Source organism: Mastomys coucha, unplaced genomic scaffold (assembly GCF_008632895.1).
Source record: "Mastomys coucha isolate ucsf_1 unplaced genomic scaffold, UCSF_Mcou_1 pScaffold22, whole genome shotgun sequence".
Taxonomy (NCBI): Eukaryota; Metazoa; Chordata; class Mammalia; order Rodentia; family Muridae; genus Mastomys; species Mastomys coucha.
The window spans coordinates 162784376-162801440 of record NW_022196905.1 but is presented as its reverse complement, the minus strand read 5'-3'; the positions used below and the strand labels follow the sequence as shown (position 1 = coordinate 162801440).

Genomic DNA, 17065 nt, shown 5'->3' with positions numbered 1-17065 from the left:
TACCCCTGAGATGAGAAAGGCAGGCAGGAAGTGGTAATTTCAATATCAGTCTCACTTGCTTCTAACCCCAAACTTTCAGCAAAGATTCCTTGCTCCTATTGTGAATCTTTGTGAGCCTTTAATTTCTTGAACAAGAGACCAAGAACTTTGAAACACTGGACTCCAACCCTACCACCACCAACACATTCTCCCTTTTCAAGCTCATTGCCATTTCACCTAAAGTCTACAGCCTCGGAAAGAATAGCTATATAGGATGGTGGTTTTATTTCACAGAAATCAGAGCAGTTGACTACTCTCAGGCAGTAGTGCACATATCAGCAAGCTGCCATTACAACCTACAGCAGTGCTTGTATCGACTCTTGCATTCTGCAGGCAGGATAGAGCATCCGTGGGTATTCTGATTCTTGCAAATGCCACCCATTTTCTCACACTGATGAAAATTTGAATTTCTTTTGCGCCCTGTGAGCAAAAGGAAAAGAAGTGAAAAAATGAAACTAAGCTTCATTAAACCAAAGATACTATAATTTATTGTGCCTGGCAAGGGTGAGTAAAGAGTCCATGAGACCCACGCTAACTTTCTGGTGGCTCAGCTGTGTCCTGCACTGATAACCATTTTCTTATTGGCAGACTATTAAAGGGAAAATAAGATGAGGGAGATCATTTGATAAGTTCACATTTCAGTGTCTTTGAAGAAGGTGATGAAGGAGAGCCTCTCTCTCCTCTCTCTCTCTCTCTCTCTCTCTCTCTCTCTCTCTCTCTCTCTCTCTCTCTCTCTCTCTCTTTCTCTCTGTCTCTGTCTCTCTCTGTCTCTCTGTCTCTGTCTCTCTGTCTCTCAATGTGTCTCTATCTCTGTCTCTGTCTCTCTTTCTCCCCCCTCTCTGGTTGTCTTCAAGATAAATGCACAGATGACTTGTGGTAGCTGAGACCCATGTAGTGCTCAGAGCCTGGTGTTCTATTTCCTGGGCCTTCAGAAAGCCTGGGGTGCCCGTAGCTTAGTTAAATGAAAGATGCTCAGATCAGAGAAAGCACCCCACATGACTGTGTTCAGAGAATGTGAGTAATTTACTTCCTTCCACGTGTTCTTTATGAAGCCTTCCTAATGTGCCTTCCTCCTAGACTGTATGAAACTTTACAAGTGTGCACCAAATGCCAGGAAGTACACAGTGAGTGAATGATGGAGATGGTATGCTGCTGATACTTGAGCGATGTGCCTCCCAAGTTTGGTGTGTGCAGCTTCATACCCTGTGATGTCTTCACACATGAGTGTCAACTCTCCTATGGCCCAGCAAGTTAGAATGTATGAAGCCATGGAGAGAGTAGGGCAGGAGCAGAAGAGAATTCATGTCTTGTACAAAGTCAAAGCCCAGGAATGAAAGACAGCCACAAGGAAATGCTGAATGTTGTTTCTACCAAAGCATGTGGCTTTTTGAGGTGCTGTGTTGTGATGGAGAGCAAGCAACTGGAAATAAGATACTCTGGTCCTAAATATAACTACATTACATTGCCACTGAAAACAAGTAGGCTTTTCCAGAAAAACAAAACAAAACAAAACAAACATGCAGCTATAGACATATGCTTCTATCTATAGCCACCTCCACAACCATATCTATCAACCATGGGTATCGTCATCATCTTGATACCACCTAAAACTGTCATTCATCTATCCATCTTCCCCTCCTCTTCTCTCTTCCTTTAGGCTGTTCAAAAATTCATCTGGATCTTCGCTGTCTCAACATAAAAAATATGATTGCCTTATCTTTTGTTTAAATACATACAACTATGAGCCCAGCCAGTGAATTTTGACCAGCAATGGTACCCCTGGGGCCTCGAGTCTTTAACTTCTAGTGAAAGTCCTTAGATGCTCTTCTCATTTGTAGTGGCCAGCAACAGCCATGGTGGTAGCTATTCTGTAAGCTGGACTAATGGATTGTAGTGAGCAGAACATCTCTGTGGCCTGAGTGGATTTTTCTACCTCAGCAAGGATGATCACCTTTATTCTTTTATGATTCCAAGCCTGAGGACATTGTTTTCTCCATGCAAGATCACCAGTTAAAATGTAAGACCACCTCATTAAATCTGAATTTTTAGGTAAATAAGAATTCAGCTTGTAGAATAAGCAAATCTCAAACACTGCATGAGTCATATTCACACTGAAAAACAACCTTTGCTTATCACCATAAACAAATAAATTTATTATAAATTGCATCATAAATAAATTTCTTATCTAAGATAGTTGGGTATTTAAAAGTTTCACCTGTAGAATTGAATTCTTTTTACTTGTGAATTTCACCATATATATAGCGTGTGTGCCTTGAAGCTAGTTACATCATTTTCTACATCACAGCTATAAAATACCTACTCTATAACGATTGCTGCAAAGGATAAAGTAGCTATGGTGTGTTAGAAGCCTGCTTTGTGGCCAGAAATAGTAGTATACAACTTCAGCCCTAGTGTTCAGGAGGAGAATGATCTGAATTTAAGGCTAGCCTGGTCTACATAGTGAGTTCCTGGTCTACATAGTGAGTTCCAGGCCACTCGTAGTATATGAAATTCAAAGTACACCATGGCCATAAGGTCACGTCAACAGGAGCTTCAGGGAGTTGGCCATGTTGCATCAGAGTCAAGAAGGGGAGAGGGGCACATGCATGCATGCCAGAGGTTAGCGTACATCCTCCACTGATACAGTTCACAATCCGATGCCCAGGAGGTCTTCCCTTATCAATACACATAATCAAGATATCCCCTGAAGACATACCTAGAGACCCTTCACCAACATGGGGCTGAGTCTGTCAAGGTGACAGCAGCAGTAGCCAGATACATTATGCTTCTTGTGGTCATGTCAAGACATCTTATTATCCAGTAAGCAGGAAGGGATGGGATGGTGAGCAGGAGGAGGGGGGAGGGAACAGGGGATTTTTTTATTTTATTTTATTTTATTTTTTTTGGAGGGGAACCTTGGAAAGGAGATATTGTAAATAAAGAAAACATCTAATAAAAAATACATCTTATTATAATGCATTTCATTTCATGATTGAATTTGTTTGCTTTACTCCAAGGTTCCAAACTCAACTACCATCTCATCCATCCAGATGGGTTTATGGCTTACCTGATGTTATCTGAGCAAGACACACAAGGAGGAGAAAGAGAAGAAATAGCAGCTTCATGGCGAGAAATGAGTTCTTGGGGTGGAGGGAGGGAACAGCAGTGTCTGAGGGCAACTCCTTCCGTGCGCACTGATAGCAGCAGGTGATCTAGGAGAGTTGGAATGATTCAGCTAGAAGGAAAGCTTATACACTTAGTGCAGATGTTCAACTAGAACTAAGGTGGAACTGGGGATGCCTTACCTATGAACATATGAATACAGACCCCAGCTGCCCCCCTGTCAAAGACAAAACCATTTACCTGAGCATGGCGATGCACACTTGCAATTCCAATCCTTGGGAAGTAAAAGGCAGAAGTATTGTGATTCAAAGCCAGTCTGGGTTATATAGTGAGTGCCAGAACAGCACGGGCTACATGGCGAAAGTAGTATGTTTCAAAAAAAAAAAAAAATAATAACACACACACACACACACTCCTACATAGGCTTTATAGTAAGTCAGGATTTCCCAATGAGTTTCATTTCTACTTATGATTCAAAGGACTTGTGTTTGCTTTATTTTGTTTGCTGAGACAGGGTCTCTCCATCCAGCACTGGCTGACTTCAAACTTGCTGCGTAGACCAAACTGGCCTTGAACTTTGCTTCTATTTGTCAAGTGCTTGGATTATAGGGGCACATCTCCATTTCAGAAGCTAAAAATGAGAAGAAATTTTGTAAATGGAAACTCCTTTCCTTTTTCAATTTCAGTATTTTGTGCTAACCAGTTGAGAAAGAGCTCGAGCTTTTACCATGGCTGGCACTTGTAGAGCTGGCAAGGTACACAGGGCCAGAAGATGCCTTAGTACAGATGCTGTATCAAAGTCATCAGCTCTCAGCTGAGTAAATGGATGGGCAGATGGAAGAAGGCAGAGAGGAGGTAAAGTGTTATAGGCTTCATGTTTGTGTCCCCTGAAAAGCTCTGTGTTGAGATACCCCTGTGAGGAATGGGATGAGAGAGTATTGTGATGAGGGTTCTCATTAGAGAGATCCATGTCCTTACAAAACAGATCTGCCAACACTCTTACCATGGGATTCTCACCTCCATGGCTACCAGAAATGAAGTGTGTGTGTGTGTGTGTGTTCTTGTGTTTGTATGGTTTGTGTGTGCGCCTGTGTTTGTGTTGGTTTTGTGTGTGTGGGCTGTGTGTATGTATGTGTTTGTGGGGGGTTGTGTATATGTGTTTTGTGAGTATGTGCATGTGTTTGTGGGGGGTTGTGTGTGTGTGTGTTTTGTGGGAGGTTTGTGTATGTATGTACATGTTTGTGTGTGTGTCTGTGTTTGGGTTGTGTATGTGTGTGTTTGTGTGTGTATATATACCGATGCACACGCTTCTAGGTTTGTTGCAGTTTGTTATAGTATCTTGAAGGATCCAAGACAGAAAGAAGTAATAGAAACAATGGCATGTAAAGATAAGGGTAGGAGCCAGTAAAGGAATTCAGAGATGCAGGTATCCCTACTCACTCACTAGTGGCTGCCCTCCTATGATAAGTGAGAGTCCTGTTGAGGAGTCAAGCGTAGATGGTGCTTAAGATACCAACATCAAGTAATTCTCCCCACCTCTGGAGTAAGCCATGGTCTTTAGCGGATGGAGAGAAAGGACTCTGACTGGTTAGGAGCTGTGTAGTTAGATCTGCCGGGTTCAAAGTCTGCTTTGCCACTCATGATTAAGTAAGGGTTTGCAAATACTTTGAACTCCTAGGGCTTCCGTTCTTTCTCTGGTCTTGCCACACAGTTGAGTGACCTTTTGGGGAAAACAGCCTCTTTGAGCACCTAGCTCCTCTTCTTGTTGGTGATGAGGATATTGCCAGCTTCCTTCTCCACAAATCAGGAATGGAGACTTAAAGAGGGGCTGCTCATGAGCTTCTACTTCTTCATAAAGAACGTTTAGCTTTACCTGAGATCATGGCTAGGAATTTCAGAATAAACTTCAAAAAGATGAAAGAACCTCTCTGCATATGTTCTCTCATACAAAAGCTGGGTAATCTCAGAAAATGGGGTGAAAAAATTTAAAACTAAATAGAGACAATTTGTGTTTCTTTCAGTCCTTAAGTCAAATGTCAGTAGGGAAACTGGCTGTGTGGGACAAAGGTCTTAGAGGGAACTAGAATTGTAAACAAAAATCCCCCACTGGATTTCCCTTCTGAATAGTAACATAACTTAACAGCATTATCATTTAATAACACAGTATTGAACTTCACCCAACACTCCAATAAGAGAACTTCCTTAAATAACTTCATGTTCTAGAGCCTTAAAAGAGATACTTTGCTCACACAGCATTCATGCAACATAGGTACTTTCTTCAAGCAAGATAAGGCAGATCATACCAAGCTTAGATCCATTTAAAAAATTGTACTTATTTTACACTTTTATTTTTGCTAAAATAATATTTGAATGGAGGACATGCCTACAGGAAGATTGTATGCATGTATATGTGTGTGTGCCTGTGTGTGTGTGTGCCTGTGTGTGTGTGTGTGTGTGTGTGTGTGTGTGTGGTGCATGTGTACTACCCACGTATTCATGGGAACTCACCTACCTAAGAACTCTAAGATTAGGGAATGAATGTAGGTCACAGAGGTCCAGTCATCCTTTCTTTCAGAGGGCAAGACCATGGCAGGGTAGACTGTGGTAGGTTACCAGATAAGTAATAGCCTAAAGAGAAGTGCACCCTAGTTTTTAAGGCTTCATTGCTCATAATTGCAATGGGACAAGAGGCAGGCTGGGAGACAGAAGCTATGGTACCTCATCTCTAGGGAAACTCCTCATTTAGCAAGCATATAGCTGCACCATAGAGCCATTCTCTTTCCTTTCCATCCACAACTCTTGGTAATAACCCAAAACAGTGACTGACCAAAATAGTTTTGTAGAACATGATGATTATTGGTGGTTTACCTTTCCAAGTTATTATTTGCCCATTTCCCTTCTCAGCCTAAACATAATGGAAGGTTGAGGTCAGAGAATGTGAGTGAGCACCTGGATCCTACTTGGAAGTCACCTCTACATTTTAGAACTTATCTCCAAACTTATAGTAAAGTCAAACAACCTTCACTTTGAACTACACACTATTCAGAGCGCATCTCATGAAAACAGCGCCAATGCAGAGACTCCTTAATCTCAAAGGAGACTCCAAAGAGGACCTTCCTGTCTTTCTAGTCTCAATTATAAAAATACTTCTATTTTTCTCTTTAAAAATCTTCAACACAGTAGGGTATAATCAGTTGGTTTTAGGGTAAGGCTTGGTGTTGTGAATGACTTCCTTCACACTCTGACCCTACCCGGCCACCTACTGGGCTTTGAGAGATCCGGAGAAGAGTCATTACCCTGCTCTTCAGTGTCTCTGGGAAAACATTTACTTCCTCCCCAGCCTCCTCTTCCCAAGTCTTCCTCACTCAGAAGGAAACTAATTCTACTCATGAAGGCTGCCAGTGTGGAATCAAGTCCCCAAAGACTTGCTTCCTAATACTTCCTGCACTGGGAGTTATATTTGAACACATAACTTTTGAGCAGACACAACACTCAGATGATAGCAAATGAGGAAACAAAAAAAGCATATGGTGTGAGTTTCTCCCCAAGCTCTCATTCTTATCCATGCAAGTAAAGAGTGATCCTCTCCACCAGTCCCCTACCTCTTCTTCCCCACAAGATGTCTCTCCTAATGGCTTACCTAGAAGTGGACTCCCTCTGCCCTCCACAGGCAATGTGCTGCCTGTCCATTGAGGCAGGGCCACTTGGGAGCGGGTGCCAATTATGACCTAATTAGCAGTCAGAAAAATCATGTGCAGATGGAAGGCCTCATAAAACATGCACTATGATCCTGATGACTAGTCAGGCCTGAGTGGGGAAAGGAAGAGCAAGGAAGTGTGGCTTGGGTGGTTCCTGTTTCAAACTGTTTCCCTGAAAGAACTCATCCAAGCAATGCATAGCAGCTGAGGGATAACAAAGTGCCAAAAGCATCTTTAAATTCATACACTCAGTAGTGGGGCATACAAGGTAAAACTTTATGGCCAAAGAGCAAAGCTCCTCTCATTGATTTCCTTGGACTACACCTTTCTAGTGTGTCTTCAGGCTCTGTTTGTTTTGTTTCTTTTCTTTTGTTTGTATTTGTTGTTGTTGTTGTTTGTTTATTTTTTAGATTGATGCTTTTCAAGAGGACTAAACAGTCTACAAACCACAGGAAAATAGAAAATACCAGGATAACCAAAATGGCCTCCATGAGTTTCACAAATACCCTATGCTTGACAGGCCCCAGGAATAAAGAATCAGTGCAATCAGAGGCCAGGAAATGCCATTATTGGAGTTATAACCACACCACTTTTACATCTAAGTTTGCCCTGTCCACTGCAATAAACATTGGTCACACAAGCCAAGTTTTATCAGTCACAGTCAGCCCAGAAGGAAACATCTTTAGAATTAGTTCAGTTGTATAAGCTTGTTATTGAAGACTTTTACGAAAGATAAAACCACCCTCAAACTTAGTTTGCTTAAAAACCTGCCATGGTGCTTGGGTTAAACTGAGCCTGACTAGTTGTCTGGTAGGAAGGATGCTCATGAATCGACAGATTGAAGCTGAGCCTAGAATCTTCTCATATTGACTAGCTGAGATGGCTTGAGAAGCTAGTGGGGGTGTCATTGGGCTGCCCTCTTCTTTCCCTCATGGGCTCTCAAACACAGTGATTTCAAAGTGATTAGGACTTGCATCTTGTGGTTAAAGGCTCACATCACATGGCATGGATTTTGGCAGCCAGACAACCACATGTCAGATTCCCATCCTTTTTGACATCAGAGGTTCTTCAGCAAGAAAATTACCTTCTCAGTTGAGACAGCTACAATGGCTTATTTGGGAAGCAAGGGAAGCTTCCATAAACCATCTCTTGATGGAAGATTGAGTTGCTTTCACATTTGGAAATACAATATCTTGTATGCAGAAGAATGTAGAAGCACACGTACCATGCAGAGACTCATTAAAAATGAAGTCCAAATCTCTTTAACTGCCCCCCACTTAACACACAGCTCAGCAGAAGCTGAAGTTGGGACTGTCTGTTGCCAATAGGCCAGAATTACAAATGATAACCATGTTAAGGTGAAAGTTGACAGACATTTCCTTTCTACCCACTTAAAGACTCTGGCCTCAGACAAGGAGAGATATTTGCCTCTCCTTTTGCACAATTTGCCCCACCTTTAGGCAAATGCTAAATTTCCTGTCAATTCAGATGATTTAAGCTAAATCCAGCTTTAGCTTAAAATGGGAGTCAAATCAGAGCAAGTCAACAATCAATATAATTCCTCCTTTGTCTACACCCACGTGGACCTAATATGCTAACCCATCTATTTACCACATGAGTATGAAAATAACCAATGCATTTTGGTTTTCCTAAAGTTAATGGTAAGAAAAATATATCTGTGATCTTGAGTCACTTACACTGTGTCGTGATCTAAGCCATTTCCAGGGATTGTTTCAATAAGTTCTGTTGCTAGAGCGAATCTCCAGTCTTCAGTCTTTTGGGGCAAGTCTTCATTCCCAGCCACACAGCTGAAAATCCAAATGATGAATGTGGGCACATCTCTATTGTTTCTAAAACGTCCCCACATGCATTTGTGCTCAAGCAGCTCTGCCTCCAATATCCCCATCCTTGACAGTGTCTCCTCAGGACACTGGACATCCATCCTTTCCCTGAGCAGCTTCCTCCTCATCACCAAAACCCACTGTGGTGGAGTCTCCATCTCTGTCATATCCTACACCACCAGACTGCTGTATGTGACAGGATCCTGTGAACCTCTGAAGAGAGCACATGAAGCTCTCTGTTGATCAAGGCATGAAAGAGAAGGAATTAGCTGAGGAGAGGAGCATTCTTTATCACCTTGGAACTCTGGCATCTTCTCTCATTTTCTCATCTCTAATATACCCCTGAAGAGAGTGTCTCTTCCTGCCTGTAAGAAATCAGACTTTCTTCAAACATGCCACTTTCTTGTGGAGATTTTTTTTTAATTGTAAACAACTGTGCTTGCCTAAAAGTGGTCTTGGGACTCTGACCCACCAGGCCTAACTCTAGAAACATCCATCTCCCAAAAAGCAATGAGCAGACCCTGCCCAAAAAACTCCCTAAACCAATTCTCATCCTCTATGTGTTTCACTCTCATCTTGCTGGCCCCCAAAGGCTGAGGTCTCATCTCATTTTTCTGGTCTTCTTCTGTCCCCTTTGTTGAGATGTTCCTGTTACTCCTGGAGTCCTCTTCGGGGATAGCTCCTATACTATTAAAACATGCTCCTGCTAGTTTATCCTGACTCACTTCAATTCCCATGGCCAGGGCCAAAGAAACCAGGATGACTGAAGAAAATATTTTTCTCCTTCATATCCCTCATAGTCTGAGGACCTTAGTGGCCTCTACAACCTTGTAGTAGAGAGCCTTGTAAACTGTAGACTTGTTTGGGCTCCTTGTTTTCCTTCACTGCCATATTTAAGGTTTCAAGAGGCTAAAGCAAGCAGCCACGTGAAAGTGAAAACGTTGTCTGTCAGTGGAAAGGTCTGGCTTAAGATAGACTCTGACCTCGTTCCCTTACTCACCATAGCCTCCTTTGGGTCTTCACACTGCTCTTCCTTCTCATTGCTTTCAACAAGATCTTGTTTTCCATAAATTACTTGTGTCTTATGTCTACATATAAGAAAGCCCCCCTACTGACTCATCTTGGCCATTCAAATTAAAATAACATAATGCAATATTTCCCATCAGTGGCCAGTACATAAATGAAAAAGACCAAGCCCACACCCAAGAGCTCTCATAGCCAAACTGTATATTAAAGTCTTAACCACAACCACACAAGGCATGAATGGCTAAGAGGCACAAGCTAAAGGGAAGCTGTGGTCACCTATTTTGCCTTGCATTGGGATTGGATGGACAAAGCAAAGAGGTAAAGGAGGCAAGGGTATGCAGAAGTCGGGCAGGATAGGTATGTGTGCTGGCTACAGGAAGTCACCCAGCATGTCAGAGACAGGAACAGATATCCATAAAGCTGGTATGCATGAGAGAGACCTGCTTGTGCCACTGATAGACTTCTTCAAGGATTTTAGAATTCAGCCCAAGACAAAACTCACACAGCTCCTAGGCAACAGGTGTTTACATTTAAGCAAAGAATTTTAATTTGGTTTAAGTTTTGTCCATCTTCATGGAGGAGCAAATTCCAGTGTTTTATTTGTCTCACAGGATCTTGATCTTCTTTTCTAGTTTTTCTTGCAGCATTTGAGGAGAAGAACTCCACAAGTGCCAATCTGACCAGGATTGCCAACGCACCGACCCCCTTGCCTCCTTTCCTCAAGCAGCTTACTGGATTGTTGATTTTGTAGACAATAGCTGGAAGATGAGTAAGATAAAGCACACATGAGAGTTGAAATACAGACCAATGTGTTATTATGATGAGGAAATCCGAGCAGGCTTTTCCCTGAAAACAGGGATGTCTGTTTTAGCAGGACTGAATCCAATTCTTGATAGAGACAGACATTATTGCAGTGTAAAGGGGTGCTGGTTTTCCTAGGACCCAAAAGTTTAAGGATCTGCTCCACACCTGACTGGAATTTTCAGGGTCAGCAGGCAGGAGCTCAGTAAAGATTCTGTATGAGTTCCTAGCTGCTTCTTAACGGCCCTGCCTTTGCTTTTCCGCACACATGTCCCTTGTTCTACTATCAGCCAGTGGGTATGACTGTGCATATGAATGCACATGTGTGCACACATGTATAGAGGCCAGAGGTTGGCCTAAGATGTGTTCATCAATTCCTCTCCGGCTCATTACTTGTTTTAGCTTCCTCTCTTGAGTTGTCTAACCCTATTATTCTGTTTGTTTAATGTCAAGTATGAAACACAGCTTAGAGCCTGGAAAGATGGCTCAGCAGTTAGGAGTGCATACCGCTCCTGCAGAAGACCTGAGATAAGTTCCTAGTACCATATCAGGCAGCCTATATGTGCCCATAACTCCATCTTTGAGAAATTAGATGTCATTTTATGACCTCTGTGGGAACTGCACTGCTTGGCACACACCCATACACAGATCCACACATATATACATAATTTAAAAGAATATAAATCTTTTCTACAAAATACAATTTAGGCGGAGTTTGGGAAACTGGGTTTCATAGCATCCCCTGAGCTATGAGTCTAATTATCCCTGTAGACAGTATGTGCGTAAAGGTCTTCGGTGGGGCTAGGGGAAGAGGAAGTTCTCAAATAGAAAGTTCTCAAATGGTTATTCTAAAGAGCTCTCTAGAGTAAGCAGGGACTCTACTTCTTAAATGTAAAGATTTCTAAATAAATACCTTTTTTCCAGATAAGAATAAAAAAGTCTTTATGTTATTATTTTTAAGCTACCTATAAGAGACTCACTTCATAATCTTAACCTTAGCATCAGGGGTTAGGAAATGCAGATCAGCTCAAAATGAGTCCATCTTAGACTCCTTCAACGGAAAGGGAGAGTCCTTGGTTTGTGTTGGTAGCCATGCAGTACACATTTTCTAAAATGTGCTTAGAAGAAAGGAAGAAAAGCAGGAAAGTAAGGAGGGTACCCAGAAAAAGGAGAGAGAGACACAGACAGAAGCACAGAGATGGGCACGTACACAGAGAGACAGGCATACACACATAGAGACAGACAAACAGACATACATACAGACAGACAAACAGACAGACAGATGTATGCACAGAGGAACAGACACACACATAAAGAGAGAGGGAGACAGACAGACACACAAAGATAAAGGGATAGAAAGACACATACACACACACACACACACACACACACACACACACACACACCGGGAAGGAGCTATCTCTCATTTCACTTTGAGACCACCCTATTCACCTGCCTGGCCTGCAAGTGGAGACAGCAGCACCAGGAGAAATGCAACGAGAAGGTAATGGATCCTCATGACTGAAGCCTGGTGAGGTGCAGAGATGTGGAGGGATTTGAGCTCAGTGCCTTATATAGTGCCAGGTGCTGCATAAAATGACATCTATTCTACACTGAAGAGAACCCAAGTAATTACAATTATGAAACACAGAGCACCTTATCTCTCTTGTCAAGGAGTTGACCTTTGAGAGCACACTCAGAGTTTCTTAAGCAAATGTGGGGATCCCCAAATGATTTCCCCCTGCACTGCTCACCAAGAGCAGCTTCCTGCCCTACTTCCTAGCTGGGAGGGACCCATGCTGTCCTGGGACAGACTTACTGCTTACAATTGGACCTTACTTGCTTATATCACAGACATTTGACTTGGTCATCCCAGAGTCTGGCAACAGGCTTAGGCCTCAGTGGGGACTAATTTCACATAGATCCATCTGGTCTGGGCCACACTCAGCTGCGGGATGCAACAGAATGTGAGCCAACTCAAGCTTCCCCAAGCTTTTCCAGGTCAGAACATGGGCCTCATTTCACATATTTCTCCAAGTTACTGCTCAGTGGTGAAGTTCATTTACTACTAAACCCCTCCAGCAACACAGCATCTACCCAATGTGATGGGCATGGAGTCAGATAGGTGTGCTGCTTCCTCTCTCAGAGAAAGCAATGAGTTGGTGACATGTCACCTGAACATGGGGCCCCATGCCCACCTAGAAGAAAACAGGGAGTAGCTGGTTCTAACCACCACGGGATGAGCACTTGTGGGATGTGCTATCCTTTGGGTCTGTGGTTCTTCTCTTTCTAAGATGATATGGGTATCAGTGGTGAGGGGTCAAGGTATTTTTTGAATTCTATTCTTAGAATCCATGACAGTGAGACTCCAGTCCCTCCTACCATCTCCCAATTGCTCTTGCTAGCCAGGTGGTGGCGGCGCACGCCTTTAATCCCAGCACTTGGGAGGCAGAGGAAGACGGATTTCTGAGTTCAAGGCCAACCTGGTCTACAAAGTGAGCTCCAGGACAGCCAGGGCTATACAGAGAAACCCTGTCTCGAAAAAACAAACAATAAACAACCAACCAAACAAAACAAAACAAAACAAAAAACCACCAATTGCTCTTGCTGGGAACTGTCTGAGAGGGCTATGTGGCTCACCTCTGAGTAAAGTTATCTTGTAAATTCTGTAACTCAGTTGTTCATCTTTATCCTAGAAAACCATTGACAATTATCAGGACTTAACCAATGCCAAGAACTGAGAAATAAGGATTTTGTAAGGGAAAATAATTTATGTTAATCAGGATTTCTTCTTCCCTACAGGAGGATGAAACAAATAACCTGAGAAGCAGAAATCTATAATGTATGATCAGTTTTGACAAAGGCTCTTGTATGGAGTTCCCAGTGAAGAGATTTGAGGCTGGGGAATGAAGAGTTTGGACCCACACTAGAATGCCTCACTCCATCACTGTGCTGTGAAAACCCACGTTTTTGAGCTTGGTAGACACATTTTTTTAAAACTGGCATATAGAAGAGATTTTAAAAGGAAATCAGATACAGCAAGTATATATACTTGTAGACTTCTGTGTACTATCTCAGTATATACATATGTTAGGCAGTGATCAATTCAGGATAATTACTATACCCATCACTTCAAATTGAATAATTTTACTATACTAAGAGTAGCTCCAATCCCCTCTCATTAGCTTCAGTGATACTAATATACAATAGATGCTACAGGGATGCACTGCTATGTGTGTGTGCTCCCCCAGCTCCCATGGTGTGCTGCTATGTGTGCATCAGCTATTAGTTGAAAATGTTTTTTTCCTGGATAGATCATGCCAAGCCAGCACAGTTCACACATTGGGAGGCCTGTATTGAAAGAGGGATAAATATAGACGAGAGAGATGGGTCAGGGTTGGTGAATTGTATCCATTACATGACATAGGTAATGCCAATGATAACTCACAGGTGATGCTATTAGCACAAGTGGTGTGTGAAGGTTTCAGTGGCAAACGATGCAGGAGGGTCCTGTTGCCTACGGATGACATCATAGCTGGATTCAGATGCTGGCTGTAAACAGCTTCTGATGCTAACATACCTTTTTTTTTCTTTTCTTTTCTTCTTATGAGGTTGAAAACCCTTCAGCTCCTTCAGTCCTTTCTCTAACTCCACCACAGGGAACCCTGTGCTCAGAAAGGGGAGGGGGAAGATAATGGTGAAAAGAGAGTAGGGACATTGGATCTCTTGAACAGCTTCCTGCTATCTAGGGGGTGTTGTCAATGGAGCTGACTTTCACCATCAGCTACCAAGTGATAGTCATTTGCACCAGGCTCCTCTGTGGACAGTGACTGGTAATCCTGTAAAAGGAACTGATGGTTTGGTTAGAAATTTTCTGACTTCATTATTGAAGGAATGTGAAGACGAGGTTAATGAGGCAGGGAGCAAATAGTAAAGCCAAAAAAAAAAAAAAAAAATGAGGAGATTTTAGGAAGGGCAGTGTCCATTTCCATATAGGGTTTCTGAAAACCCAGGAATAGGAGGCCTCTCGTTGTTCCCTGGGTTTCTGGATGTCTGATTGTAGTGCTGGATTTTTCTTACTTTCCCAGATTCATTTGACATAAAAACAACCTTCTTCTTGAAGAAACAGCAAAGACCACCTTCTTCAGCTGTAAGGATAGCTAGCTCCCAAAGTTCTGAAGGACCACTGCAGCCACAGGATCCACCTGGTTCTGGATGGTAACCATGGTTCAGAAATTTCTTGAAAGCCTTTTTCAAGCTGAGAAGAGAACTTTTTGTGTAGGGATTGAGAAGTAGTTCAGCTCTGTTGTTCCAACACCACTACCTATAGTTATTCCAGCTGTGACCAGGAATGGCATGACTTGAACTGCACTCTTGTCATGTTGGACAGGTGTTTTGTCTACCCCCAGGATTGGTAGAGGCTCTTTTCTGTGGATTACTCCTAGTTCATGGAAAAGGAATTTTCCTAGTTCAATGTGCAAACTCCCGACCAGCTGAGTGCCACAGAGAATTGACCTGTTTTGGACTGCAAGGCACTGTGGCAGAGATGAGGTATCAAGGTTTGTGATGCCATTGCACTCTTAGGAGCTTAACATTTCTACAGAACATGTCCCAGATGTGTCTTAAAACAGTCTGCCACACCAAACAAAGAAATAGAGAAAAGGTATGGTGTGATGGCAACATTGGAGTCAGGACAGGTGATAAAGGTAAGGTGAGGTTGCTTGGTAGCCTCAGTGGAGGAGTTGTAAGTGGCAATTGTGAATTAGTTCCAGGGGGTACATATCACCAGCTACTTTTAAAGCAATCAGGTGTGGGGAGATAAAGGAGATGGTAGGCCAAGGTCAGGGTCTGAAGTGAAGGCTGAAATGACAGGTAGTACCATTTATGAGGGGGGTGCCAAGGAAGTAAGGACCTTGGAGGAATGTCTGATTACTTCTCCTACTTTTCCGATATCTAGAGGTTGAGCAACTAAGACATATTGTCTCTGGATGTGAATAGTACTCACTGGGGACCCAGGTTGGTTTTTACGATAGAGCTTATGAACAACACCTGTTTCCCAGCTGGGATTCCATGGACCCTGTATATAGAAGAAGAGGGTCTTATGTTGTTGGTAGAAGAAGTGAGTGGTCTGTATCTTGTATCTGGCAAGACCAATATGAGCAGCCTCCATATTCAACTGGCTGTTTTTTTTTTTTCTTTTTCTTTTTTTATTGGATATTTTCTTTATTTACATTTCAAATGTTATCCAGTTTCCTGGTCCCCCACCTCAGGAAACCTCCTATCCCATACCTCCTCCCTTGCTTCTATGAGGTTGTTTTCTCACCCACCCACCTACTCACTCCCACCTCACCACCCTGGCATTCCCCTACACTAGGGCATTGATGTTTGACAAGACCATCCTCTGATACGTATGCAGCTGGAGCCATGGGTTCCTCCATATGTACTCTTTAGTTGGTGGTTTAGTCCCTGGGAACTCAGGGGGTTGGAGTGGGGGTCTGGTTGGTTGATATTGTTCTTCTTATGGGGTTGAAAACCCCTTCATCTCTTTCAGTCCTTTCTCTAACTCCACCAGAGAGGACCCTGTGCTCAGTCCAATAGTTGACTGCCAGCATCTGCCTCTGTATTTGTCAGGCTCTGACAGAGTCTCTCAGGAGACAGCTCAGGCTCCTGTCAACAAGCACTTCTTGGCATCCACAATAGTGTCTGGGTTTGGTGTCTGTATATGGGATGGATCCCCAGGTGGGGTAGTCTCTAGATGGCCTTTCCTTAAGTCCCTCCTCCACACTTTATCTCCATATTTCCTCCCATGAGTATTTTGTTCCCCCTTGTAAGAAGGACCTAAGTATTCACACTTTAGTCTTCCTTCTTGAGCTTCATGTGGTCTGTGAGCATTATCTTGAGTATTCTGAGCATTTGGGCTAATATTCACTTATCAGTGAGTGCATACCCTGTGTGTGTTCTTTTGTGATTGGGTTACCTCACTCAGGTTGATATTTTCTAGTTTCCATTTGCCTAAGAATTTCATGAAGTCATTGTTTTTAATAGCTGAGTAGTACTCCATTGTGTAAATGTACCACATTTTCTGTATCCATTCCTCTGTTGAAGGACATCTGGGTTATTTTCAGCTTCTGGCTATTATTAGTAAGGCTGCTGAACATAGTGGAGCATGTGTCCTTGTTATATGTTGGAGCATCTTTTGGTTATATGCTCAGGAGTGGTATAGTTGGGTCCTTTGATAATCTTTCTCCACATAATAGCCAGCATCTGCTGTCACCTGAGTTTTTGATCTTAGCCATTCTGACTGGTGTGAGGTGGAATCTCAGGGTAGTTTTAATTTGCATTTGCATGATGAGTAAGGATGATGAACATTTTTTTTTTTAGGTGCTTCTTGGCCATTCAAGTTTCCTCAGTTGAGAATTATCTGCTTAGCTCTGTTCCCCATTTTTAAATAGGGTTATTTGATTCTCTGGAGTTTTAACTTCTTGAGTTCTTTGTATATATTGGATATTAGCCCTCTATCAGATGTAGAACTGGTAA

The 17065-nt window shown here is 42.6% G+C and overlaps 1 protein-coding gene, 1 long non-coding RNA gene and 1 pseudogene across 4 annotated transcripts; all 3 read right to left on the bottom strand.

Moving 5' to 3' along the window:
- Window positions 1–244: 244 nt before the first annotated feature.
- LOC116071211 (beta-defensin 33) lies at window positions 245–6871 on the bottom strand. 3 transcript variants are annotated; one of them, XM_031342662.1, is made up of 4 exons: window positions 6803–6871; window positions 3403–3436; window positions 3107–3251; window positions 245–459 (listed from the first exon to the last, which is right to left on the bottom strand). In XM_031342662.1, exons 1-4 carry the CDS (start codon window positions 6850–6852, stop codon window positions 329–331), a joined length of 360 nt encoding a protein of 119 aa, XP_031198522.1. In that variant the 5' UTR covers window positions 6853–6871; the 3' UTR covers window positions 245–328. The 3 variants fall into 3 exon arrangements, with proteins under 3 accessions (XP_031198522.1, XP_031198523.1, XP_031198524.1); XM_031342663.1 differs by having other exon boundaries at window positions 3107–3274; window positions 6803–6870; XM_031342664.1 differs by lacking the exon at window positions 3403–3436 and having other exon boundaries at window positions 6803–6849.
- LOC116071212 lies at window positions 3573–4251 on the bottom strand. Its single transcript, XR_004110763.1, has 2 exons — window positions 3890–4251; window positions 3573–3793 (listed from the first exon to the last, which is right to left on the bottom strand). It is a non-coding gene; the product is annotated as an uncharacterized LOC116071212 (long non-coding RNA).
- Window positions 6872–10355: 3484 nt separating the features above from the next.
- LOC116104744 lies at window positions 10356–12047 on the bottom strand (annotated as a pseudogene).
- Window positions 12048–17065: the final 5018 nt, after the last annotated feature.